The sequence below is a fragment of the Salvelinus alpinus genome, chromosome 9, assembly GCF_045679555.1.
Source record: "Salvelinus alpinus chromosome 9, SLU_Salpinus.1, whole genome shotgun sequence".
Lineage (NCBI taxonomy): Eukaryota > Metazoa > Chordata > Actinopteri > Salmoniformes > Salmonidae > Salvelinus > Salvelinus alpinus.
The window spans coordinates 19,464,742-19,492,429 of NC_092094.1; the positions used below are offsets into that span (position 1 = coordinate 19,464,742).

At 42.5% G+C, this 27,688-nt stretch overlaps 2 protein-coding genes and 1 long non-coding RNA gene across 3 annotated transcripts in view; 2 read left to right on the plus strand and 1 right to left on the minus strand.

Annotated features, from left to right (window-relative positions):
- LOC139584463 (uncharacterized) lies at positions 1-12,412 on the plus strand. Its single transcript, XR_011676769.1, has 2 exons — positions 1-134; positions 10,424-12,412. It is a non-coding gene; the product is annotated as an uncharacterized lncRNA (long non-coding RNA).
- Positions 1,601-24,652, minus strand: LOC139584460 (FERRY endosomal RAB5 effector complex subunit 3-like). The gene is made up of 14 exons (XM_071416349.1): positions 24,571-24,652; positions 15,785-15,970; positions 15,506-15,651; positions 11,867-12,048; positions 11,644-11,743; positions 11,408-11,529; positions 10,802-10,908; positions 10,404-10,601; positions 9,954-10,079; positions 8,866-8,940; positions 8,463-8,665; positions 4,471-4,528; positions 4,313-4,380; positions 1,601-2,891 (listed from the first exon to the last, which is right to left on the minus strand). The coding sequence occupies exons 2-14, from the start codon at positions 15,960-15,962 to the stop codon at positions 2,799-2,801; spliced, it is 1,656 nt and encodes a 551-aa protein (XP_071272450.1). The 5' UTR covers positions 15,963-15,970; positions 24,571-24,652; the 3' UTR covers positions 1,601-2,798.
- LOC139584461 (RAD51-associated protein 1-like) overlaps positions 21,501-27,688 on the plus strand; it is a 12,992-nt gene continuing 6,804 nt past the window's right edge. The window contains exons 1-6 of the mRNA XM_071416350.1: positions 21,501-25,097; positions 25,341-25,387; positions 25,495-25,618; positions 25,787-25,890; positions 26,061-26,228; positions 26,354-26,488. Of these exons, the coding sequence (XP_071272451.1) occupies positions 25,081-25,097; positions 25,341-25,387; positions 25,495-25,618; positions 25,787-25,890; positions 26,061-26,228; positions 26,354-26,488 (595 nt within the window). The 5' untranslated portion in view covers positions 21,501-25,080. The remainder of the gene's footprint in view (positions 25,098-25,340; positions 25,388-25,494; positions 25,619-25,786; positions 25,891-26,060; positions 26,229-26,353; positions 26,489-27,688) is intronic.

Sequence of the window (27,688 nt, forward strand, 5' to 3'; positions counted from 1 at the left end):
ATGGGAGGATGGAGGCGACTGTTTTCGGGACTCTGCTGTGACGTTCGGGGATACTATGGAGCGGGGAACAGAGGAGAGAGATTATGGGAGGATGGAGGCGACTGTTTTCGGGAGGAATGCTGAGACGCTCAATGGTAGGCTAGACTTCATTCTGGATTTTATGAAGCCGATATTTTTTCTACGAAGTATCCTCCTGTTTGATTTTTCGCTCCACTTGTAATAATATGATGACACGATGTATCAACTATCAATTATACGATGTAGTATCAGATACTGACTCAATGTAACATGGACAGTTGAATCACTTTATTTTGAGGGTCAAATGTGTGTTGAACTCAACAGGGCATTTGTGGCTTTAAAGACGCAACCTGCATTATTTCTAAATACTGACTCAAACACAGAGGGGACACATACTGTATTTCACAACTATTTTATATTACACTCCCTCTACTTCATTGTCAAACAAGTCCAGAAGACATGTTGAATGCCATCTGAACCATCATGTTGCCTGACCAGAGGTTTAAGGAGTTGGGGAACTAATAACACTAGGAAGCCAAAGCAGGCAGAGTTGAATAGCCTTGTGGTCACCTCCATGCTTTGTGTAATGCAGTCACATCTAGCCACCTGGAGGCCATTCCCTAGACTTCAATTACAAGCTGGTGAGGTTGGGAACATTCCATTAAAATTCATTTTCACTGAATAATTGTTTTAGTTTCTTATAGTTTATATGCATGACCATCATAAGCTTGTGTCAAGCATCCACATGGGCAAAAGTACCAGAACACCAAACACTGTTGTTGGCTTCTCTGAGCCAATAGAGGAGTCTCTTCTGGAGACACGATGTATTGTGCTATTCAGAGGGGGTAAAACTTCACTGAGTAGCTCATGTCTGTGTAGTAATTCAATAGGAATAACATTGTATTAACACATTGTTGAATGATCCTTATTCAACTTGTACTAACAATAACCCATAAACTCAATTTCTACACAATAACAAAACAATTATTAAATTGTTTTACTAAAGATATAAGCTCAAGATACAGTACAAGTTCATTCTCAGAGGAGTTAAATATGAACCCTGCTTGGTAGAGAAGAAGCCCCACTTTCCCATTGCTGAGAGGAATCATGTCTTCGGAAACAATTATTTGCAGCTTTGATTGAATAGGGCCATGTACTGTAGGTTTCACTGTTGTGTGTACCTGAACCCAGGAACCTGATCAGCCAATCAGCCCCCTAGGGGGTCAGCTGCTCCAGGGATTTGCTGTCCTCATCAAAGGACGTGTGTGTGTGTGTTGCTCTGACGGCCAGGCTGCCTTGCTGCACACAACACTAGGGAGGAGGGACAGGCACGGGGTCCGGCCGGGGAATGATGCTGCTGAGTCGGCACCATGGTCCCTCTGCCCCAGGGAACCCAATACTTAAGGCCACCAAGACCAATGCCAAGAGTGCCAGGCATTCAGTGACACATTTCCGTAGGGTTTTGCGGGTTCTCACCACTGCAGTACGGTATAAACAGTACAGCAGGTTTTAACACGACACCGACTTGGGAGCTCTGAGGAGAATGGCCACAGCCATCTGTTTTTCACTTGAAAGAAGACACTTTTGATGGTGCACTTGATCTGTTTAATCATCTTAATACTATTGCTGTTCATCATAGCAGGCAAACCTCTGACAAGCATAAATTATTTCATCCAACTAAAATAACTTAATTCAAACAGACATGGAAGAATGTAATTACCATGTCATATTAGCTTCAGCTAGATTAGCCGATCGTGGACTACTCATAAACAGTAAATTAAATTGTGCACAAACTGCAATATGGAGTTTGTTTACAGGCCCAGTAAGGCCCAGTTTACAGGCCTGTAAACGAACAAAAAAACGAACAAATGTAAAATCTGAAACATTATTTCACAGAGAGAAGATTCAGGATAGATTCACATTGACCAGTAATAAGTTTAAACACTTTTTACATACATTTCGACTAAAAACATATAGTAAAGATATGTGTATAAACAGTACATTATGATCAGTGTACAGTGTGTTGTGATCAGTCAATTGGAATGCCACATCAAAAATAAGTTGAGAAGTGCTGAAAAACATTCAGGGGTATGGGCTATAGAGGTTAGGCTGCAACAACATAAGAAACAAACTTTCTGTGTCTCATAGTAAATGTTTAAATCAATGTTTTGGCACGGAGTAGATTAAACATCATCTATCAGAGTGCTTCTTTATCTCTGAGAACAGTGCCCTCTGCTGTTACTGGGGTGGAGTGAGATGATGACAAAGTTCTCACTATAATTCACTGCAATGCAGTATACACACACACACAACACCTGCATAATGCGTGCCTCGGCAACAACACAATCCATCTTTTTTGGGAATATGGCGCCAAGATGATGTCACCTTGCCCTAAGATGATGCCAATTATGCAGGGATCGCTAAATCAATTGACAGTCATCCATCACACTAACCTCTGTAAAATGCAACTATTTAAATATGTTAGAGGGAACTAAATTTTTAAAACTCTTGAGGCACCTCTCTATATTGTAAAATCATTGCAATTCAAAAGCACTGAATCTCATACTTTTGACTGGAGTGCTTTAACAATCTGAGAGTACAGTCACTCCTTTGGTTAGTTTATTTTCATGATGGTAGACTCAACTGTGACTTAACCACAGACTGCAAGACTAAAATGCTAATTGCTATAGCATGATGAGGAAGAGGCCATAGAATCTGTCTGTTAAAAACAGCATGGTGTTGACAGTTGCCAGGCCGCCGTGATTGGCCCTGTGTCTCCGTCAGCGTTTGGAGGTGAGCGTGAGGGTGGACGAGACACGGAAGATCTGAGGCAGCATGTTGCTCAACTGGTAGAACATCTCCTCAGAGATACTCTGTCAATAAAACACAGACAAAGTAGATATCAATGTTTAATGCACATTGGAACGGATAAACACATGGAACGGCCGCTTTCCAAGATAGAGTAGCCTACACAGACACAAACTCCTAACATGCAAGACATCTATTAAGGGGAAATTCTTAACATTCAAATTCACAACATACATTGTTTTGCTTATACAACAGTAAGTGACGACCACCTAAGCAGGGACCTTTAGCTCAATGTCCCATTTCCCTTGGGATCAGTCAAGATGCTGAAATGATGCGCTCTCTGACAGCTGTCACTTTAATAGGTAGCATGGCCTTCAAGTAAGCATTTTAAGTATTAATGTCTCCCCCCACAACTCGTCTACTGCTCGTGTATTTAGACCTACGTGTCTGTTTGAGGTGTACAACACAAAGCTGTTTTAGAGGTGCTATTTTGAATGGTGTTGGAGCGTAAGGCTGGCAGCCGTAAATGCTGTTAGGGGCCTTTGATGGTGGTTTAACCCGAGACTGTCAACATATAATCATACTATAGGTGACCCTCTCTACAGGGACACAATCTCACCCATGCCTGTAACCAAAGACTTGTATAACTAACCTGTAACAGAGCCACATTAATGAAGGGGGATGCTTCTATTGAGAAATAAGAGTGCTCCAGAATATCATTTCTCGGTGAGATGTAGACGAGTAGACGGCCAGTACGTTGCTTTTAAACTTTACTGAACTATTAACAGAATATATTTACAAAATAATACATATAGGAGCAGTCAGCATATTATTATTTGACCTAAACAATGTATTATTATTATAATTAATATCATAACATTTTCATCACATAGTGACACTATAGACTGAGACCAAGGTACATATGTTTTATGTTGAGCTTCCGGGAATCTTTTGTTTGTGATGGTAAATTGAATGTAGGTACACTGTGTACACTCCGAAGTGTATTTGGAGAGTACACAAGAACAGCTGTGCCTTTGTGAGACATACTGTACAGGGGTACTATTGTTGGATGCTGAATGGCTGGGACAAGCAATAGCTCCAACTCCAAAGTGTGTTTAACTTCCTGTTCCGAAAGATACGATCAGAATCTTCTCAAGTACTTGTTTTTGCTTCAAATAGGGTTCATTCTGGGGCTTCACTAAATCACATTTGGCAGGCAACACTTAATCAACCTATAATACTAGTTATATGAGTGGTGTCAAAGACTAATCAGCCCTGAATAGTGAATACTGACTGGATGCTTTGGTGTTGAGTCCTTGTCAGAGACATCTAACCTGTCTGGGTGTGTACATTCAACTGTAATGATACAGTTCTAAACCTAAATAATGTCGCTAAAAGTATATATTCCGCAATACAATGCATGCTATGTGTGAGTCAATGAGGTTCTGACCAGATCAGCAGCAGCCAGTCAGACCTGTTTTCTTACCTGTGGAACTAGAAACTGGACTGTCCGTGAGATCCCTCCATCCCACGATGCCATCTCCATCATGAAACCTGCAGAGGGAAACATCTTAAGTTAGGACTGAGAGGTCTCAGAGGTAACACAAGAGGGGAAGATGACACTGGTACATCTTACTGTCTCACCTTTGACACATTTGAAGACCAGCTCAGCCCGCCTCAGGCACCATGGGATAGTCATCTCCTGCAGGGGAGAGAATAAAAGGAGTCAGTCGGGCCACAGGATGGTGGAACATGATGAACCTTCTATCCTCTGTCATCCCCTCACTGTTCCCTTCTCTTCTGCCTGCCTGACATTGTCAAACAACCGCTTTTCATAGAGAATAAAAGTAATGTTCCTTGAAAGACATCTGTGGGTGTACAGCTCATTGCCTTCTATGGTTCCTTTGACCAACTATGCTGGTCATTATGCTACTGTATATATGCCTGAGTTGGGCAAAAGTACAATCCATCAGTTGGAAAAAGCACTGGAAAAGAAGACTCCAGACAGAAATGCTTTTAAGTTATAAAAAGAGACAGATAATTAAGATTCTTTGGTTCCTGCAGCTTAGGAAGCGAGAACACCACACAGAGTACATTTGTGAGCGAGCTCCTGCTTTGACTTGAGAGAAGACGTTTCATCAGGCATGTTGTGGCATGATAAGGACAGAGCCCTCTCTAGACTGCAGTGAGGAGGTCTACTCTACATCAGGCAGCAGCTTGTTGAGTAATGGTTGTTTTTCAATTCTGGGTGCCTCCATGTGGACTCAGGAGTGCTGCTGTCTATCAATGCTACCGCTGTCCCCCCACCCTGTGTGTACCGTGCGCTGTATACTCAGAGTTTGAGTAAACACAACAGTTCAAGACTCTCCACGTTTCCCTCCTCTACTCCGTAATGGAGAAAATGCTAAGAGCACTGCTGAGGTTGGGTTGTACTGAATTAACTAGTAGAGAGATGTGGAGGAGGAGGTCATTAAGGGACACAGTATCAAAGGCTTGTGAATGTGCCATGGGACAGGGTAGGAACATGTCAGAACGACACTGGGGATGAGGACAACAGACTGACGCACACACCACTGTTTAACTGAAGGGCAGGAGGGGCATAGTGGCACTCAAAGACAAATCAGTTCCTAAGGCCGGAAATAGGACACATTCATTACTCCTCCTCTCCTTATTCGTCAGTCCATTTTTCATCAATTTCTCCTTCCTCTACTAATCATCTAACCATGGAATGAGGAGTGGTCAGTTCAGTTCACTGGGTTTACTCACAAAACAACTGTGAATCATACACCATAAAGTTAAATATAAAATTGGGTGATTCAATAATTTCTCATAATTCAGGCTACATTGATATTTTTTTTTAGAGCTTGTGATAACATTGACTGTACAGTTAGATAATAAGTAATCAAATCTTTTCACACCCATTTTCTTCTACAAAACATCACCATTGCCAAAACCATGACTGAAAATGTTGTATGATGCAAGGAGCCACTTCATAAAATACATTCATTATTATCACTGGTATTGACAATGAAACTCTCCTGGTCTCTGATCCCGTGCATTATATCTCCTGCCGTTGTAGCCTTGATCAAGGCACTTAGCCCCCAACAAGGTAAAATACTGCATTTATAGGTTACTGTATAAAACACGTGGTCCGTCAACCCTCCATCCAAAGAGCTACTGGGAAGGCAGGCTTTTGATACAACCCTGCGCAAACACACCAGTCAACTTATCAAGGTCCTGTTGAGCAGCTGATTTTTCTTTACAATGTGGTGTGTTCATGCAGGGCTGGAGCAAAATCCTGCACACCCAGTAGTTCTCCTGGAGGATGGTTGGCCACCCTGCAACATTACAATTACAACCAATGAAAAACTGCTCAAATGGCTAAGATGGGCAAGGTAGCTAACAAAGACAAGGTAGCTAACAAAGACAACAAAGACAAGGCTAAAATATTCCATGTTCAGGGGAGATCTTGACAGCATAGGAGTTACTTGTCAATTAGGCTATTCTAAGAATATTTTTTTACTTTGTCAGAATTACCTGACCAGTATTGAGTATAGGGGAATCCTAGCTTTCCAACGGTGTCAGAATTATTTCTCAACAGCCAATTTTGAGTGTTTGAGTGACAGTTTTATAACCGGAGTATGCAGCATTTGCACACCCGTATCAGCTGCGTGTCGGTCATTGGCGGTTATACTTTGCCGGTGGAAAGTTATTTTAGGACATTGGACATGACAATGACATTAATACATACTAATAGCTAAATAGTTAACTAGCGATTCAAAACATAGTGTAGTTTGGCTGGTTATCTAGTTTTACCTGCTGCGCAATGTCTCTCTCTCTCCTCTGGAAATGGCCCACTGGAACACATGCAGGTGATGCACACACCATGACTTTTCCAGGATTTTCATTGCTGACCAAAAATGTGCCTTAACTGGGCAAATAAGTCACTAGCTAGCAATTAATATCAACAAATGTGCACACTGTGCGGCAGGTAGCCTGGCGGGTAGGAGCGTTGTGTAACGGTCGTCTTGTGGTGAATGAGCGGACCAAGGCGCAGCGGGTGATGTTAGTAAAACGTTTACTGTTGACAGGAGAACAAGAGGAGACAATAGGACGAGGTGGATAATTTTATAATAAGGCCGTTTAATCACATGTAAAGATATCTTAGTAAAATCTTGCAGCAAGGCTCTTTCAGTCTGACTCCTAGTGAATCGTCCGGAAAAGAGGCCAGTTTCCAGAAATGTACAGTACTATATAGACAACAAGCAAAGTAGGTAGATCTGCGAGTCCGGCCTTCCGATTGGTCGATCTGGGTCTTGGGTAGTCCTGATCAGGCCTGGTGTCCACGTTCCATTGGTTCCTGAGAGTTCTTTGTCCTGAGGTCCAACCATGGGTTGGGTGTGTCTGTGCGATTGTCATGGGGGAGGGGAATTGTGGGTGCCGTGTATATGTCCTATGTGTCCAGCATATGTCCAAGAAAAAGAGGGGGTGTGTATGTTGTGTCAACTTATAGGTAATGTTGAGAAGTTGTTAAAACAAGTTACCAATATCTAATACAATTTCTTACAGTGATGAATACATAATGAATATTTATTAACAGAACGACGAAACACGAAAACTCTTTAACAAACTACAAAACAAATAAACGACGTAGACTGACCTAAAACATGAGAACTTACAAATACACGAAGAACGCACAAACAGGTACAGACTACAAACAAACGCTACAGTCCCGTGTGGTACGAACATACATACAGACACGGAAGACAATCACCCACAAACAAACAGTGAGAACAGCCTACCTTAATATGGTTCTCAATCAGAGGAAACGTCAAACACCTGCCTCTAATTGAGAACCATATCAGGCAACACATTAAACCCAACATAGAAACACTTAACATAGAATGCCCACCCCAACTCACGCCCTGACCAACTAAACACATACAAAAACAAGGAAAACAGGTCAGGAACGTGACACGTTGGGCCAATAACCGAAAGGTTGCTGAATCGAATCCCCAAGCTGACAAGGTAAAAATCTGTCGTTCTGCCGCTGAGCAAGGCAGTTAACATACTGTTCCCCGGGCGCCGATGATGTGGATGTCGATTAAGGCAGCCCCCCACACCTCTCTGAAGACACATTTCAGTTGAATGCATTCAGTTTTACAACTGACTAGGTATCCCCCTTTCGCTTTCCATTACCTCAAAAACACATCTCGCAACTGCATGATTGAAAGACCGATCATGCCTGTCAAAGCAAGCCTCCAACAATTATACTCCAATGCGCTCTGCAGAGATTGGCAGGACAGTGCGCAACACATCGCAGGAGACTTTGACCAAATTCTGATAAGAGTAGCTCAATTGTTTGATATTTAGATTTTTTTGTCCATTCTGTTAACTTAAACCTATAATCTCCTTGTCCGACAATTTGTTTTACTTGCTCCGGGCAAGCGGAGAAGCATTAATGTCGAGCCCTGAACCAATTACACATACAGTATAGCATATGTATAACTAACTGTCATCTCTCACCTGTAACTAATGTACTATGTTGTACATGCATTATGAATCTGACTTCTGGGACCTCGAGGTATATACATTACCTTCTGCTTTTACACATATAACATAAGGCTCTCTCTCACCTCTGACATGTCGTGGACCAGTAGCAGAGGGATGGTGATGGTGGTAACATCATGCGTGCAGCAGACCTTGAGGATGTTGCGCAGGCCCATGATGGCAGGTTCCCGGGCCGTAATGTTACCTGAGCGCACGTTGTCATCCACACACAGGTGGAACACGATGTGGACCTCAGACAGGTTGGAGTGGCGGGAGATGTAGAATTCACCTGGAGAGGATGATATAAGAAGATAAGGTTACAAATGACTTAGCCTATTTCTAAAAAGGTTGGTTTCATTTAGGAGTGAATCCTTTCTTCCACTTAAGCCAAATGTTCACCTAGTCTCCCATTGACATCAATGCACAACGTTAGGATTTGCCCCTTAAAGATTTAGGCCAAGATAAAACCACATATTCAGTCGACTTTACCTGGTAAGATATTGGAAGAATTCTTTTCCACATTTTGGTTCTTATCTTCACAACTACTTCCATTCCTAGGAACCTCTGTCAATGGGAAAACAAGAGACGACTTCAGCATTTCCTGTATGGAAAACTAGTGCAAAGATAACCTTTCAGGAAATAGATGACAATAGCAACAACAGAGGTCATAGGTCCATCCGTATAAAGCCTGATAGCTAGGAGGAATGTTTCTATACTCAGCTTTCTGATATCTCTCCACTTAAACAACCATTCAATGGGGATTCATTGTGATAAGGATCTTGACTGAGGTTTCCGACAACACACGTTGGCGATGATGTCAAAAAAGTATTGTCCCTTCCGTCCTGACATAATCCCCAACAAGTATTTATATCCAACATGCCACTGACTTTGCCCTTGCTCGAACAAACATTACTTTACTGGGCCAGCAGGATCTTTAACATTGTTCTAAATGTACCTTACATACTTATATACTTCCCCAGACTCTGACTTGAATTACATGATGATTGAGATGAGTGTTCTCTGTAAGAGGACTGGATAGACAGTGATGATGTAACTATGAAATACAGGTAACTGCCAAAATTAAGGAAACACTTGAGTAAATCAAAACACCAAATTATGGAATTTCTTGTGGAAGAAGGGTGTCGCATCCCTCTAATAGAGTTACAGACACTTGTAGAATCTATGCTAAGGTGCATTGAAGCTGTTCTGGTGGCTCAACGCCCTACTACTATTAAGACATGATGTTGGTGTAACCTTTATTTTGGCAGTTACCTGTATTTCATAGTTACATCATCACTGTCTACCCAGTCCTCTTACAGAGAACACTCATCTCAATCATCATGTAATTCAAGTCAGAGTCTGGGGAAGAAATACAAGTGAATTAACGCATCTTTGTTCAGACTTTTTCACTGTGATACCACAAGGCCATATTTGCAAGTTATATAGAGAATGGCTGGAAAATTGGCAGTTTCTCATTGCAGCTATTGGATATACACAGTATAATAATTAAAAACACTCTCAGAAGTATGATTGACTGTTCGCCAGTGGTGTGCTGCTGGTGTGTGTGACTGACTCACCAGGCTGGTCTTTGTGCTTGCTGGTCTGAGACCGGGCATAAAGCACCACTTGCTGGACAACCTCCAGCTGCTCCTCCAGCCGAGGGAAGTGAAAGTCTGTACACTCTTTAGATACTGTGGCAAAGTCTGGGGAAAACGTATAAACACATGATGACGAGGATTCATTACATTGATTCATTATAATCTCACAATGGTTACGGAGGTTTTGGGGTTGGAGCATGTTTTTACTGTGACAAAACATTTGAGCTATTGTCATGCTAAAATGCTAAATCATGCTAAAACATCTAACTCACTGGTGCCATAAAGCCAAAGAAAAACACCTTCAAATGTGGTCATGGCAATAAGAAAGATTTAATTTATTCAGATTAAAAATGTGTTTCATCCTCTCACTTAACTAAGAGGGTCTAACAGTGTGGTCCCCCTGCTTTATGTTGGCCACTGACCTCTCACCTCTCTTGATGCCACTGTAGGAGTTGACCCTGTTGTCCACCAGCAATACCAGGCCACACAGTGACGAGGAGTAGAGCGACAGAGCCGTCTGCAGCCGCCGCAGCTTGGTCCCTCTGCTGCCATGGCGACGGTGCTTACAGAAGTCCAGTACGTCCGCCCGCACCAGTCGCAGGTTGTGCATTGTCTTCAGCTGTGCACCTGGACAACACCACAGCAACAACACCGTCAAAATACATACGGAAACAAACACAAAAATATATAATGTACAGGATGTCTTTACATTTTACGATGTCAGGAAATTCAATGTAAATTAATTAGCTGTCATCAAGGTTTATTTTTATCATGGGCTTGTTGGACCAGGCAGCAGTGTTTCCATGGGGACACAGACAGTATAGTACCTAAGTGGATGGTAAAGCTCTCCTCCAGCTGTCGCTGCTCCTCATACACCCTGGCCCCAGGCTCAGACTCCTCTGTCAGCTGGCTCGGCTGCACCTTGATCTCCTCACTGACAAACACAACATCACACTGTAAAGGATACGTTTCACAAGATGACTAGCCTTGTCCCGGATCTGTTTGTGCTGTCTTGCCCACGCCAATGAGCATAGAAGTTGGCAAGACAGCACAAACAGATCTGGAACCAGGCTGGAAGATGAATGGACACAAACCAACCCCAGATGAAGTACATTGGGACTGACAAACTACACTGAACATAAAAAATAATTAAGACATATATAGCAAAAGAAAAAACATTTATTTGACTATGACTCATCTATTCATTATCTGATTTAACCAATTTTGCTTCACTGTAAGAAGGTGAAGATTAGTGAGATTTCAAGGAACATCCCCCTATACATTTCTGCACACATGCATTCACAAGCGCGCACACGCATGCGAACACACACACACACACACACACACACACACACACACACACACACACACACACACACACACACACACACACACACACACACACACACACACACACACACACACACACTTACTTAATAGTACTGTTATTGGGGTTCTGCATGTCCTGGTGCAGTTTGATCACCCACTCCTGATACTCCTGCTTCTGAATATGAGTCACCTGTTTCAGTTCATTGGCCCACTTGTTCTCCAGCACCTGACCAGACAGAAGAATCACCAATCGTACATCTCTATGACTGTGTATCTTTGTACATAGAGCATTACAATGCTTGTAGCTTAAATGGCCAACCAGATTGGCTCTGTGTCTTACCTGCTGGGCATCGAAGTGTTGAGATGCAACTGCATTTACATCCTGGTCAGTCATGGTCTTTCCCAGTTCTTGCATGACTTTGTCCATCTCTGTTGCCTGCCTGGAAGTTGAAAACGGAACAATGCAAAACACTTTAGGCATTTGTTATATGACACTAACTTCAATTACGATGATTTAATTGGCTACTTTGCACTTGAGGACTCATCTCTATGGTCATACCAACCTCTCTTGTAACTTCTTCAGCTCCATGTCTCTCTCACTGATGAGCTCCGAGACACTGACAAAGTAGTTGTGTTCCAGGTTGAGCAGAGTGTCAGAGGCCGGGGAGTGGATGAGCTCGTGGTAAACATCTGCAAAGTCCTCATCCCAGCTGGGCTCCTCAGGACGAGCATGTTCCAGTGTAGTCTAAAGAGTAACAAGCAAAAGAGAATAATGGCATTGAGGTGTGGGAGTAACCTTCTGAGAGCGAAGGAAAATCACAGGAAGACATTGTTCAGTAGATCACAGGACATTGTAGGAAGTGCAGAAGTGAGTGACACAGCACGGTATGAAAGACCCAGGCAACTATTTTGACTGAAAAGCAATAGGTGGTTTTCCTAAACAAACCCAATAGAGGCAAAGCTAAGAGAGCGACCTCATACTTCTGTCATATTTAGAATGTATAGAATAGTATTTAGAGTGTGAACTTCCTTTATTAATACAAGTCTGGGAATCTTTATGCAACAAACATGATAGACATTAAAAGACCTTTGGAGTTCCTTAAAATACACTGGACATTGTCTATGAGTATTTCTGTGCTAGTGCAGTAAAATGTTAATGGTAATCCTGTATGCACCACAGCAGTGAGCCAACAGAGCTTTATAGGAGGGGCAGCCTTCTTTCTTTTTATAAGTGCTTGAGCAAGTGACAGCAGAATTTAAAGTCCAGAGCTTTGAAGTGCATTAAGCAGATGATCTCGTTGACCTTCTTAAAAAACATAATAAGGAAGATATTCTGTTTCAAAGGGATTTTTTCACGAGGAGTCTCCGCTCTTTGATCCATTTAAATTGAAAGCCATAATGTCTATTAATATCTCTCATCAGACCACAGCTGTTTTAATGATATACAATATACCCTTCAGACTGTCAGACAGATGATGCAGGTCTGGAATTGCAACATTCCCTGCAGTGTATAAAATCGATGAGGTACAACTTATCAAAGTCAAACACTACAACTTGGCAACTCCAGGCAACTGTTGGCAAAAAATGTTTAATACATTGTTCCAAACTTAAGGAGCAGTCAACTGTTTGTGACTTACTGACTTCCTGTATCAACATAATGATCTATGACTACAGCTCAGACCCTGAAGATAATATCCTCAGGATGCACACTATGCTAACACTTCTCGAGCTCGTCTTTGAGATAATTGGATTTTTCAATAGCATAAGAATACAGGTTGCACTGTATAAATCAAATGTTATTGGTTGCATACACATACTTAGCAGATGTTATTGCGGGTGTAGCGAAATGCATACAGTCATCTACTTCTGTAATTTGAGGTGGACAACATGAGTAAATCAGTGGGTGGGACACTAACAGATAGAAGCGAGGGATGTGGGAGAAGAAGAGAGGGAAGGACAGAAGCAGGGACAAGGGGAGGGGTTAGAAGCTTTAGGGCAGGGATCATCAACTAGATTCAGGCGAGGTCAATTGTTTCTTGAGAGGATGGTCAGGGAGCCACAACTTAATTACAAATAATGTGTAGACTGCAAATTGACTGCAAGAAGCCCAAACAGATATAACATTGACTAAAACATAATAATTTCCAACCTTGCTTACATTTATATATGATCACATATACACTCACCGGACCTGCTGGCTGGTGTGTTTACGGACATATTCAATCAATCCTTATCCCAGTCTGCTGTTCACACATGCTTCAAGAGGGCCACCATTGTTCCTGTTCCCAAGAAAGCTAAGGTAACTGAGCTAAACGACTACCGCCCCGTAGCACTCACTTCCGTCATCATGAAGTGCTTTGAGAGACTAGTCAAGGACCATATCACCTCCACCCTACCTAACACCCTAGACCCACTCCAATTTGCTTACCGCCCCAATAGGTCCACAGACGACGCAATCGCAACCACACTGCACACTGCCCTAACCCATCTGGACAAGAGGAATACCTATGTGAGAATGCTGTTCATCGACTACAGCTCAGCATTTAACACCATAGTACCCTCCAAACTCGTCATCAAGCTCGAGACCCTGGGTCTCGACCCCGCCCTGTGCAACTGGGTACTAGGCTTCCTGACGGGCCGCCCCCAGGTGGTGAGGGTAGGTAACAACATCTCCACCCCGCTGATCCTCAACACTGGGGCCCCACAAGGGTGCGTTCTGAGCCCTCTCCTGTACTCCCTGTTCACCCACGACTGCTTGGCCATGCACGCCTCCAACTCAATCATCAGGTTTGCAGACGACACTACAGTGGTAGGCTTGATTACCAACAACAACAAGACGGCCTACAGGGAGGAGGTGAGGGCCCTCGGAGTGTGGTGTCAGGAAAATAACCTCACACTCAACGTCAACAAAACAAAGGAGATGATCGTGGACTTCAGGAAACAGCAGAGGGAGCACCCCCCTATCCACATCAACGGGACAGTAGTGGAGAGGGTAGTAAGTTTTAAGTTCCTCGGCGTACACATCACGGACAAACTGAATTGGTCCACTAACACAGACAGTGTGGTGAAGAAGGCGCAGCAGCGCCGGGCTGTATCACCGCTTGGTATGGCAACTGCTCCGCCCACAACCGTAAGGCTCTCCAGAGGGTAGTGAGGTCTGCACAATACCTCACCGGCGGCAAACTACCTGCCCTCCAGGACACCTACACCACCCGATGCCACAGGAAGGCCATAAAGATCATCAAGGACAACAACCACCCGAGCCACTGCCTGTTCACCCCGCTATCATCCAGAAGGCGAGGTCAGTACAGGTGCATCAAAGCAGGGACCGAGAGACTGAAAAACAGCTTCTATCTCAAGGCCATCAGACTGTTAAACAGCCACCACTAACATTGAGTGGCTGCTGCCAACATACTGACTCAACTCCAGCCACTTTAATAATGTAAAAATTTATGAAAGATGTATCACTAGCCACTTTAAATAATGCCACTTTTATATATGTTTCGATACCATCTACTGCATCTTGCCTATGCCGTTCTGTACCATCACTCATTCATATATTTTTATGTACATATTCTTCATTCCTTTACACTTGTGTGTATAAGGTAGTTGTTGTGAAATTGTTAAGTTAGATTACTCGTTGGTTATTACTGCATTGTCGGAACTAGAAGCACAAGCATTTCACTACACTCGCATTAACATCTGCTAACCATGTGTATGTGACAAATAAAATTTGATTTGATTTGACAGTTTATTAGGTACAACATCCCGTTCACGAAAATGGATTGCTCCTACAGACAGTGAGTCACGTGGTCGTGGCTTACTATATAAAACAGGCAGACAGGCATTGAGACATTCAGTTACTGTTCGATTGAACGTTGGAATGGGCAAAACGACTGACTTAAGCAAATTTGAACATGGTATGATTGTCGATGCCAGGCGCGCTGGATCCAGTATCTCAAAAACAGGGCTTTTCACACACATTGTCTAGGGTTTACCAAGAATGGTGTGACAAATAAAAAACATCCAGTCAGTGGCAGTCCTGTGGGCGAAAACAGCTCGTTGATGAGAGAGGTCGAAGGAGAATGACAAGAATCGTGCAAATAAAATTACCTACGGGCCAAATTCTGCTTTAGGGCCAAAGAAGTTTATACGAAAAAATGCTTGTAAACATGGTCTTTGGTTTTGAGTAATTATTTTACCTCTGAGTAGGCCTTGGCCCATGTGTTTGTAAGCTGGTTGATGTCCACCTCTCCTGTTGTCAGTCTCTGTAGGGCCAACTCTGCTTCTCTGTCATAGTCCTGGATGGTTTCGCTCTCAATAAATGTGGACAGTGTGCTCCTCAGTTCTAAACCAAGATACATCAAAGTATTAGTACCAAAAGGTATGTGTGGATGAATTAAGAGACTGTAAATTGTTGAATATATGAATGTGGTTGGTTTTGAATTTAATTACATTTAGTTTAATGGAAATCTCATTACCATTCTCAACAAAGCAAGGTATTTTGTGCAGCAGCATAAGTCGTCCATGAAGGTCACTGACATTTTCTTGGACAGGGAATTGCAGAGGTACTTTAAGGACACAGTCATTCCTCCCTGCCCTGAACCCAAACACAAACTCCTTCTCAGTGGTGTTCACCTTTCCCTTGTTTTTCTTCATTTTCTCAGCTGAAAGCAGATAGAATAGTGACTACTTGTACAGTAATGTTAATGCAATCGAATCGTTCCATGTCATTTCAGCAAGCCATGACACCAACCATCTCAGATTGTTCTGTAGTTTAATTTAATATCTGACAAATTAAGCTAATTGATTGCACCCAAATTGGCCATTTTAATTTATAGGATTCAGATCATATTCAATAAATATAGTACCCAACATCCGATGTGGATCAAACTTTTCCCTACCAATGAGTAAGACACAAGGAATAAAAATAAAATGTCAAAAGCCACCCACGGAGACCCCACACCCCATGCCAATCCTACCCCAACAACCAGTATACAGTAGAAGTTCTCTATGTTTGACAAGTAGTATGAAGTTGCGGCTTGTAGTATTGCTTCTCCATACCATGTAATGTATTCCCTCAGAATCTGGTGATGTCTTTTTCTCCTGTTCAGAGAAATGTGTAATTTAAGTTGCTTGCATTATATACCATAAAGTAGTGTGAAAGTACTGGGTTTTGCTGTTGCTGCTATACGGACACACTTTTATCCATTTTGCTGGTCTCTTGTGGTTATAAAATCAAATAAAAGTTTATTTGTCACGTGCGCCGAATACAACAGGTGTGTAGACCTTACAGTGAAATGCTTACTTACAGGCTCTAAAAGGTATTAGGTGAACAATAGGTAGGTAAAGAAATAAAAACAACAGTAAAAAGACAGTGAAAAACAGTAGCGAGGCGATATACAGACACCGGTTAGTCAGGCTGATTGAGGTAGTATGTACATGTAGATATGGTTAAAGTGACTATGCATATATGATGAACAGAGAGTAGCAGTAGCGTATAGAGGGGTTGGTGGGTGGCGGGACACAATGCAAATAGTCCGGTTAGCCAATGTGCGGGAGCACTGGTTGGTCGGGCCAATTGAGGTAGTATGTACATATGTACATGAATGCATAGTTAAAGTGACTGTGCATATATGATAAACAGAGAGTAGCAGCAGCATAATAGAGGGGTTGGGGGGGGCACACAATGCAAATAGTCCGGGTAGCCATTTGATTACCTGTTCAGGAGTCTTATGGCTTGGGGGTCAAAACTGTTGAGAAGCCTTTTTGACCTAGACTTGGCACTCCGGTACCGCTTGCCGTGCGGTAGTAGAGAGAACAGTCTATGACTGGGGTGGCTGGGGTCTTTGACAAATTTTAGGGACTTCCTCTGACACCGCCTGGTGTAGAGGTCCTGGATGGCAGGCAGCTTAGCCCCAGTGATGTACTGGACCATATGCACTACCCTCTGTAGTACCTTGCGGTTGGAGGCCGAGCAATTGCCGTACTAAGCAGTGATGCAACCAGTCAGGATGCTCTCGATGTTGCAGCTGTAGAACCTTTTGAGGATCTCAGGACCCATGCCAAATCTTTTTAGTTTCCTGAGGGGGAATAGGCTTTGTCGTGCCCTCTTCACGACTGTCTTGTTGTGTTTGGACCATTCTAGTTTGTTGGTGATGTGGACACCAAGGAACTTGAAGCTCTCAACCTGCTCCACTACAGCCCCGTCGATGAGAATGGGGGCGTACTCGGTCCTCCTTTTCCTGTAGTCCACAATCATATCCTTAGTCTTGGTTACGTTGAGGGATAGGTTGTTAATCTGGCACCACCCGGCCAGGTCTCTGACCTCCTCCCTATAGGCTGTCTTGTCGTTGTCGGTGATCAGGCCTACCACTGTTGTGTCGTCTGCAAACTTAATGATGTCAGGAATGATGCCAGTCAGGAAGTCCAGGATCCAGTTGCAGAGGGAGGTGTTTAGTCCCGGGATCCTTAGCTTAGTGATGAGCTTTGAGGGTACTATGGTGTTGAACGCTGAGCTGTAGTCAATGAATATCATTCTCACATAGGTGTTCCTTTTGTCCAGGTGGGAAAGGGCAGTGTAGAGTGCAATAGAGATGGCATCATCTGTGGATCTGTTTGGGCGGTATGCAAATTGGAGTGGGTCTAGGGTTTCTGGGATAATGGTGTTGATGTGAGCCATTACCAGCCTTTCAAAGCACTTCATGGCTATGGACGTGAGTGCTACGGGTCTGTAGTCATTTAGGCAGGTTGCCTTTGTGCTCTTGGGCACAGGGACTATGGTGGTCTGCTTGAAACATGTTGGTATTACAGACTCAATCAGGGACATGTTGAAAATGTCAGTGAAGACACCAAATAGATCACAACATTTTCTTTGCAACTTTGGGTAGAAAAATCAATAGATTTGGCTCATGATGAAAATAAAGTGAGTGGTCATCCTCACAATTCAAGCTAGTCCTCCATGAAAGCAAATCAGTTTGTCCTTCTTTTACGCTTAATCTGTGTCCAGGTAACAGACCCTTTGTGTGTGGTTCATTCCCGTCAAAAAAGGTCTGGATTAGTTACTGTTTGACCATTCCTGGTGAACAAGCAAACCATTAGGCTAAGGTAGTTTTAGTCCCTAGCCCATTTCTCCATCAAAGTTTGTAGGAAAAGTCTTCATGAGAATTGCATTGAGATAGCTCTCTCAGAGAGTGGCCACTTGTTGGACTATTCAAGCAGAGTTGGGTTGAAGCATTAGGTTGCTATTATGACAAACGCAATTGCTTTCATGGAGGACTGGCTTATTTATTTTCATAATGAGACAAATCTATTGGTTTTCTACCCAAAGTTGCAAAGGAAATGTTATGATATACAGTACCAGTCAAAAGTTTGGACACACCTACACATTCCAGGGTTTTTCTTCATTGTAGAATAATAGTTAAGACATCAAAACTATGAAATAACACATATGGAATAATGTAGTAACCAAAAAAGTGTTAAACAAATCAAAATATATTTTATATTTGAGATTCTTCAAAGTAGCCACCCTTTGCCTTGATGACAGCTTTGCACACTCTTGGCATTCTCTCAACCAGCTTCATGAGGAATGACTTTCCAACAGTCTTGAAAGAGTTCCCACATATGCTGAGCACTTGTTGGCTGCTTTTCCTTCACTCTGCTGTCCAACTCATCCCAAACCATCTCAATTGGGTTGAGGCTGGTGATTGTGGAGGCCAGGTCATCTGATCGGAGGGTCTGTTGTCCGGGCCTCTGGCAGTCTCCATGGGGGTGCCACAGGGTTCAATTCTTGGACCGACTCTCTTCTCTGTATACATCAATGATGTCGCTCTTGCTGCTGGTGATTCTCTGATCCACCTCTACGCAGACGACACTATTCTGTATACTTCTGGCCCTTCTTTTGACACTGTGTTAACAACCCTCCAGGCGAGCTTCAATGCCATACAACTCTCCTTCCGTGGCCTCCAATTGCTCTTAAATACAAGTAAAACTAAATGCATGCTCTTCAACCGATCGCTGCCTGCACCTGCCCGCCTGTCCAACATCACTACTCTGGACGGCTCTGACCTAGAATATGTGGACAACTACAAATACCTAGGTGTCTGGTTAGACTGTAAACTCTCCTTCCAGACTCACATCAAACATCTCCAATCCAAAGTTAAATCTAGAATTGGCTTCCTATTCCGCAACAAAGCATCCTTCACTCATGCTGCCAAACATACCCTTGTAAAACTGACCATCCTACCAATCCTCGACTTCGGTGATGTCATTTACAAAATAGCCTCCAAAACCCTACTCAATAAATTGGATGCAGTCTATCACAGTGCCATCCGTTTTGTCACCAAAGCCCCATATACTACCCACCACTGCGACCTGTACACTCTCGTTGGCTGGCCCTCGCTTCATACTCGTCGCCAAACCCACTGGTTCCAGGTCATCTACAAGACCCTGCTAGGTAAAGTCCCCCCTTATCTCAGCTCGCTGGTCACCATAGCAACACCTACCTGTAGCACGCGCTCCAGCAGGTTTATCTCTCTGGTCACCCCCAAAACCAATTCTTCCTTTGGCCGCCTCTCCTTCCAGTTCTCTGCTGCCAATGACTGGAACGAACTACAAAAATCTCTGAAACTGGAAACACTTATCTCCCTCACTAGCTTTAAGCACCAGCTGTCAGAGCAGCTCATAGATTACTGCACCTGTACATAGCCCATCTATAATTTAGCCCAAACAACTACCTCTTTACCTACTGTATTTATTTATTTATTTTGCTCCTTTGCACCCCATTATTTCTGTCTCTACTTTGCGCTTTCTTCTACTGCAAACCAACCATTCCAGTGTTTTAAGTTTTATTTTACTTGCTGTGTTGTATTTACTTCGCCACCATGGCCTTTTTATATTTTTATTTATTTATACATATATTTGTTTGCCTTCACCTCCCTTATCTCACCTCACTTGCTCACATTGTATATAGACTTATTTTTTTTTTCACTGTATCATTGACTATATGTTTGTTTTACTCCATGTGTAACTATGTGTTGTTGTATGCGTCGAACTGCTTTGCTTTATCTTGGCCAGGTCGCAATTGTAAATGAGAACGTGTTCTCAATTTGCCTACCTGGTTAAATAAAGGTTAAATAAAAAAATAAAAAAATGCAGCACTCCATCACTCTCCTTCTTGGTCAAATAGCCCTTACACAGCCTGGATGTGTGTTGGGTCATTGTCCTGTTGAAAAACAAATGATAGCACAAACCAGATGGGATGGCATATCGCTGCAGAATGCTGTGGTAGCCATGGTGGTTAAGCGTGCCTTGAATTCTAAATAGATCACAGACAGTGTCACCAGCAAAGCCCCCCATACAACCTCCTCCATGCTTCATGGTGGGAACCACACATGCAGAGATCATCGGTTTTGTTTACCACTTTCTTGGTCACTACATGACTTCATGTGTTATTTCATAGTTTTGATGTCTTCACTATTATTCTACAATGTAGAAAATAGCCAAAATAAACAAAAACCCTTGAATGAGTAGGTGTGTCCAAACTTTTGACTGGTACTGTATTAAATAAACACAAGAGACTGGATAAATGAATGTGGCGGTATAGCATAAACAGCAGCATCTAATGGTCAAAACCTGGTATTTTCACACTACTTTATGGTAAATAATAGAATTAACTAAAAATCTATTTAAAAAATCTATTAAAAATGGATCTGAACAGGAGGGGAAGAAACAACACCAGATTCACAGGGAATATGTTACATAGTATGGAGAAGCAATACACCAAGCCACAGCTTCATAATAATTGTCAAACATAGAAAACTGATACTGGTTGTTGGGGTGGGATTGCCATGGGGTGCGGGGGGTCCGTGGGTGGCTTTTGACATATTTTGGGGGATTTCTCATTTTACTCATTAGTAGGAAGAACCTTTGGCCCAAATCAGATGTTGGGTACTACATTTATTGAATACAATCTGAATCCTATACATTAAAATTGCCAATTTCAGTGCAATGATTTAGCTTAATTTCTCAGAGATCAAATTATATTTCAACAAAATAATGTTTCAGGAATGCTAATTGTATCTGTTACTAAGTACAGAAATGATTTCAGAACAATCAGATGGTGGGTGTAAGGACTGACACTGGAGTCGAGAAGCAGGTACGGGGAGTCAAACATTTAATAAGGAACAAGACAGGAACAGCGTCAGCACACGGGTAACAAAACAACATACGAACGTTAATGTGGAAGCGGGGAAGAGAGCTGGGGGACAGACAGATATAGGGAAGGAAATAACAGGTGATTGAGTCCAGGTGAGTCCAAATGATTGGTGATGCGAGTGACGAGGGAAGCAGGTGTGCGTAATGATGGTGGCAAGAGTGAGTAATGCTGGGGACCCTGGCGCCCTCGAGTGCCAGGGGGGAAGAGCGGGAGCAGGCGTGACAGGTGGGTGTTGAAATCCTATTTCTTTTGCTTTTTGAGTTGGAACGACCTAATGGAATCCTGTATACCAGATAAAAAATTAAAAAATGTAACCTTTATTTTCCTAGGCAAGTCAGTTAAGAACAATTTCTTATTTACAATGATGGCCTACCAAAAGGCAAATGGCCTCCTGCGGGGACAGGAGCTGGGATTCAAATAAAAATACATTTAATAAAAATATAGGACAAAACACACATCACGACAAAACACCACAACACTACATAAAGAGAGACCTATAAGACAACAACATAGCATGGTAGCAACACAACATTAAAACAACATGGTAGCAACAGAACATGGCAGCAGCACAGTGTACAAACATTATTGGCCACAGACAACAGCAAAGGGCAAGAAGGTAGAGACAACAATACATCACACAAAGTAGCCACAGCTGTCAGTAGTAAGACTGTCCATGATTGAGTCTTTGAATGAAGAGATTGAGATAAAACTGTCCAGTTTCAGTGTTTGTTGCAGCTCTTTCCAGTCGCTAGCTGCAGCGAACCGAAAAGACGAGCAACCCAGGGATGTGTGTGCTTTGGGGACCTTAAACAGAATGTGACCTGCAGAACGGGTGCATCTCATTCTGAGCTTCTACAGAAATTATAGTCATAGTTTGCCTTTATTGGGAAATAGTCTACTTTAGCTAGCTACCAGACTTGTGAGGTTCAGATTATTGCTGACAGATAGATGAATAGATAGTAAAAACAAGGCATTAAAATGTGGGTCATCACTAGTTAACACAGCCAGAAAGTAATAAATGTGCCTATTTCTACAATTTCTCTTCCAAAAATCAGATTTTATACCTAATGCTAACCTTAACCACACAGCTAAAACAAATGCCTGGCCCTAACCTTAAATTAAGACCAAAAAGCACATTTTTGTTTTCATACATTTTTACAATATAGCCAATTTTGACTTTGTGGCTGTGTTGTCTAATGGAAATCATTAATGCGCTAGGCCCATTGGTCCCTTCAATGGGGGATGGGATGCGTCAGTTTTATTGAACGTTTGCTACATTGCATAGCGGTTTCTACTGAACAACACATTTCCCCAAAATGTTCAACGTTCTTGCACAGACTGAGGTACGTTTGCGCCATAGGAGGCTGGCTCATAATAATGTTTGGAAGGAGCAAATGGCATGGAACACATGGAAACCATGTCAAATCAAATGTTATCTGTCACATGCGCCAAATAAAACAGGTGTAGGTAGACCTTACAGTGAAATGCTTACTCACAAGCTCTTAAGTTAACCAACGATGCAGTTAAGAAAAATACCCCACCCCCCATAAAATAAAGTAACAAATAATTAAAGAGCAGCAGTAAAATAACAATAGCGAGGCTATATACAGGATTCAGGATCAGTCATGTTTGATGTAGTTGATACCATTCCACTTGTTCCACTCCAGCCATTACCACGAGCCCATCCTCCCCATATAAGGTGCCAACAACCTCATGGTTTGCTCTATTTGGTAGGTGTGGCTTGAAGCAATGGGTGGCATGTTTAAATGGAAGTGGTGGCTGTGCTGACAGCCTTCTTCACCCGGCGTGTGTTCATTAGTCGGATTCCGTGGCAAAACGTTTCGCAACGGAAACCGTTTACAGAACCAAATGGAAGCAAACGGAACGGAGAGGGACCTACCTACATTTGTCCAATATAAACTATCGTTTTCGTGGCAATAGACCAAACGTTTTCCAACGGAATCAGACTAATGAATACATCCCTGGTCGTTCAGAACAGCACCATTTCGGTTTAATTGAACGTTCCACTAACTGTTACGTTTTTTCGTTGAAGGTAGCCCTGCCGTACTAACGTAAACTCACTCACTTTTGTACATCGCCTTGGTCCGTACAATTGACCTTATTTTAGCGCCCCAAAAACGTAATACTTCCAGATCAACTGTAATGTCAATACCATTGTAAAGCACAATTTCTCCCCTTTCCAACAGAATCAATTACATGAACCCCACGCTGCCCGTTTCTGCATAATTCAACAAGGCAATGAGCTCCGTTGGGTCTTTAAAAAATGGCAGGTGGGGAAGCGAAACTAATGTGTGATAGTGAGAAGGAGAGATGTGTGGGAAAATTGCGTTTTTTCACTCGATCTGTCCAACTTATCACCTTATCGCCTCTAAAATGTAAATAAAACACTATAAAGAGTTTATATAATGAGTCATTACATACCTATTTGAAGGTTTGTGTCGAATTTGAATCGGGTTTTTAGGGCGGGGCTAAAGTGATCTTAGAAGTAAACAGCGGCTTTGAGAATTATGATCGCATGCAATGATGACGCAAAAAATGACTAGGTATCCCCCCCTTACCTCCGTCACTGCCCATTTCTTGTTTTTAAATGATGAGAGAAGTGCTACACCTGGTGTAGAGAGATTGTAAGACAGAAATAGTTGCTTTATGCTTGCTGTACGTTACGACATGACACGTCACGATGTAACGGAGGTTCAGTTTTTTCAACTTTTCTCCAATACTATAGAACCATTACCATGTCGATCAACGCATGAATAGAAATGTAGTTCACACCCCCGATTTTGAAGTCAACACAGTCCCATTAGTTTTCGTTGTAGCCTCGTATGAATGTTGCGGTTACGCACATTTGTACGGAATGGGGTGCGTTTACGTTAGCTATTTAGCATTGTTAGCAATGGTAGCTAACATTGCAGTGGTCGCTGCCTAGCTTACTAAGTGCAACTAATAACAACAATATTGACACTAGTCATACTGCAATCGTGATACATTTGTTTCAGAATAATAATGATTATCGTAGAAGTCTAGTTTTACCTGTACATTCGTATTTTGTGGATGTAAAAGGACGTCTGTGTCGATTCCCTTGTTTGGACAACCAGCTGACTGACACAGCTGAGCTAGCTGTGCTTTTGATATACAACTTTCGTCATATTTTATTTTCAAAACAGTAATACATCAAATCAATCTACACGTTGGACAGAAAAGTGGAAGCATATGGATTTGTATATTTTTATTCGTAGAATAATGGAATTGAGTCATTAATAATACATATTTTAACATTATGCCAATGTAAAGTTACACAAATAACGAATCCCCTAAATAGAAACCCAAGATATAGATGTGAAAGATTCAGTTTGTCGCGGGATAGCTTGAAATAAACAACATGCAAAATTGTACTATTTTATTTCAATGTGGTCGTTTATCTAAGTTATTTAGTATTTCATTTTGTTTCTAGTTTGGACACTGTTAAGAGACTTGATTTACGTCATTAAGTAACTAGCTACTAGTAGCGTTTGGTTTCTCAAGCTGGCTGAATACGATATTATGGCTCGACCAACAAGGTGTGTAGCTAAACTATTCTACTGCACAAGAGGTTGGTGGCACCTTAATTGAGGAGGACGGGCTCGAGGGTAATGACTGGAGCAGAATTATTCCATTCGCTTCGTTCCAGCCATTATTATGAGCCGTTCTCCCCTCAGCAGCCTCCACTGATCTACAGGTAGCAGGCTGACAGTAGCTGCAAAGATCATGATAACTGTTTTGTTTCAGTGTGATGAATGATGCCTATTTGTTCTCGTCAAAAGAGCCAAGAAACAATTGAATTACTCAGACTTGATGGAGCTTGATGATGGTACGTGATGATGATGTAAACTGTTTGGACATTCTCAGCTTTTACATATTGTCATAATGTTAATGCACCTGCTTTTTGTAATGTTTTGTCTTTTTTTGTTCAATCAGATGAAGATTTTGCCTGTATGAAAGGGCCTTCCAGCAAGAAAGCTCGGGTCCTTGTCAAAGAACCACAGAGAGACAAGAGTCTGCATCAATCAAGCAAATCTTTCGGTCAGGATTCAAAGAACACGTAGGCCGGTCATTTAAAAAAAATAGATAACTTATTGCTACATATGTTTTTTAGCTATCACACAGAAAAACATCTTCACACACTGCCAACAAAGTCAGGCACTATTTTGATCAGTGTGCAGGTAGGCTGGTAGTCACTGTTTTGTGTGTGTGTGTGTATGGGTTTCAGATTGTCTTTAGATGACAAAGAGAATGAAGTGGATTCACAAGCATCCTGTTCTCTCTCTGTGCTCCAAAGAGCTGTGGTTGTAGAGAAGGCACCCAGTAGAATAAGTATGCTCAGTGATCCTTTTATAAAGCCTTTATGAACATTTGTTATTTAGGGAAACATGCCAAACCTACTGTATAACATCTCAGACATAATTGAACATGCTGTAAATCACAACACTAACAGTAAACCCTGCCTATAGTCTCTTTGTTCTAATGAATTCTCTCTCTCCTAGACCTTCATGAGGGCACAAGTGAGAGGGGATCCAATGTCAACCCCTCCAGCCAGAGACGGGCAGCTGTCAAAGCTAAAGATCAACAGAGATCCATACTGACAGTGGAGAGGATCAGCCAGGTTGAGAGTGGGCGGAAGGATAAGGATTACCAGCATACCTGCATACCACGTAGCCACCATCTGTCATCACGTTAATGCCCTCAATAAGAAATGTTCACCCAATTATAATGGATGTAAAGTATATTGTGCTGCTATTACATTTATCCATGCTTTCCTCTGTTACTCCCACTACAGAGAGTTGTAGTCCGACTCCAGCCACATCAAAGCCTGTGTCAACTCAGAGGAAGCTCGCTGACACTCCCACTTTACCTGTTAGACCATCCCCTATCACCCCAGTAGGTGGCAGGCTACTAAAGTGGAATCCACCAGGTGAGGCTCAGTGACACAATTGGAGATTCTCTACTGGACAAAAGTCCGCCCTCTCCTTAACTCCTCCGTCCTCCGCGACCCAGAAACCGATAAGTTGTCGAGGGGAGAGTCAATTCGTTAGTAGGCAAACCGAGTAGTATGCTTCCCTCCTCGATTACAGACTTCAGCAAAGGATGCACAAGAGTATCTTCCTGGTGGCTAGCGTGGAAGTGTTTTAAAATCCGCCACACAGGCCTTTCTAATCGACCTGGCCTGGTTATCCTGGAAGGATATTGACCTCATCCTGTTAGTAGAGGATGCCTGGTTGCTCTTTAGATGTGCTTTCCTCAGCATCTTAAATAAGCATGCCCCATTCAAAAAATGTAGAACTAAGAACAGATATAGCCCTTGGTTCACTCCAGACTTGACTGCCCTTGATTAGCATCTAATAGAAAGTGATCCAAGATGGCGTAGCAGTGAAGACGTGTTTTTGTTCGTCCTCTCGTGTACTTTTGTATTTTTCTTCTTTTTTGTATATATTGTATATATATATAGGTCTATATTTCAATTTTATTTTCACTATTTTCCATTTTAATTCCATTTTAATTCGATTATACCTTCCGGTAACCTGCCTCACCCAATGTGATACGGAATCGCTATTATTTTTAATTTTAGAACACATTCAAGAACCACCAGAAGCTAATTAGCTACAAGCTATTTAGTCATTGTTAGCCACTGCTAGCGGCTTTTACCTTCTGCACAGATACCAGCCCTGTTTTTAGCCTGGATAATACTCTCCAATCTACCAGTATTGGACTATCTCTCCACTACAACGCCGGATTCCTGCCGTAATCCCTGGACCACCACTTCTAATCTTCACAGCTAGCTAGTGGCTAACGCCCCTGCCACGAAGCTAGCACCAGTTAGCCGTGAGGCGCATCTCCCGGCTAGCAAACTAAATTCTACAATACCTCTTTCGCCATCTGGCTTGGATCCTCTGTCGACACGGCGCCCCGCCGCACCACCACGACTGGTCTGCCGACGAATACTCCATCCGCTGTGCCTTCAACCGGCCTCCGTCGGAGCAGACGCTCCTACTAGCCCCGGGCTACTAACTTTAAACGCCGTGTCACCTGCGTGCTAGCGTAGTGGCGACTACTCCGCGGCTTCCCTGTTCCATCTACTGCTGCCCCCTGGACACTATGATCACTTGGCTACATA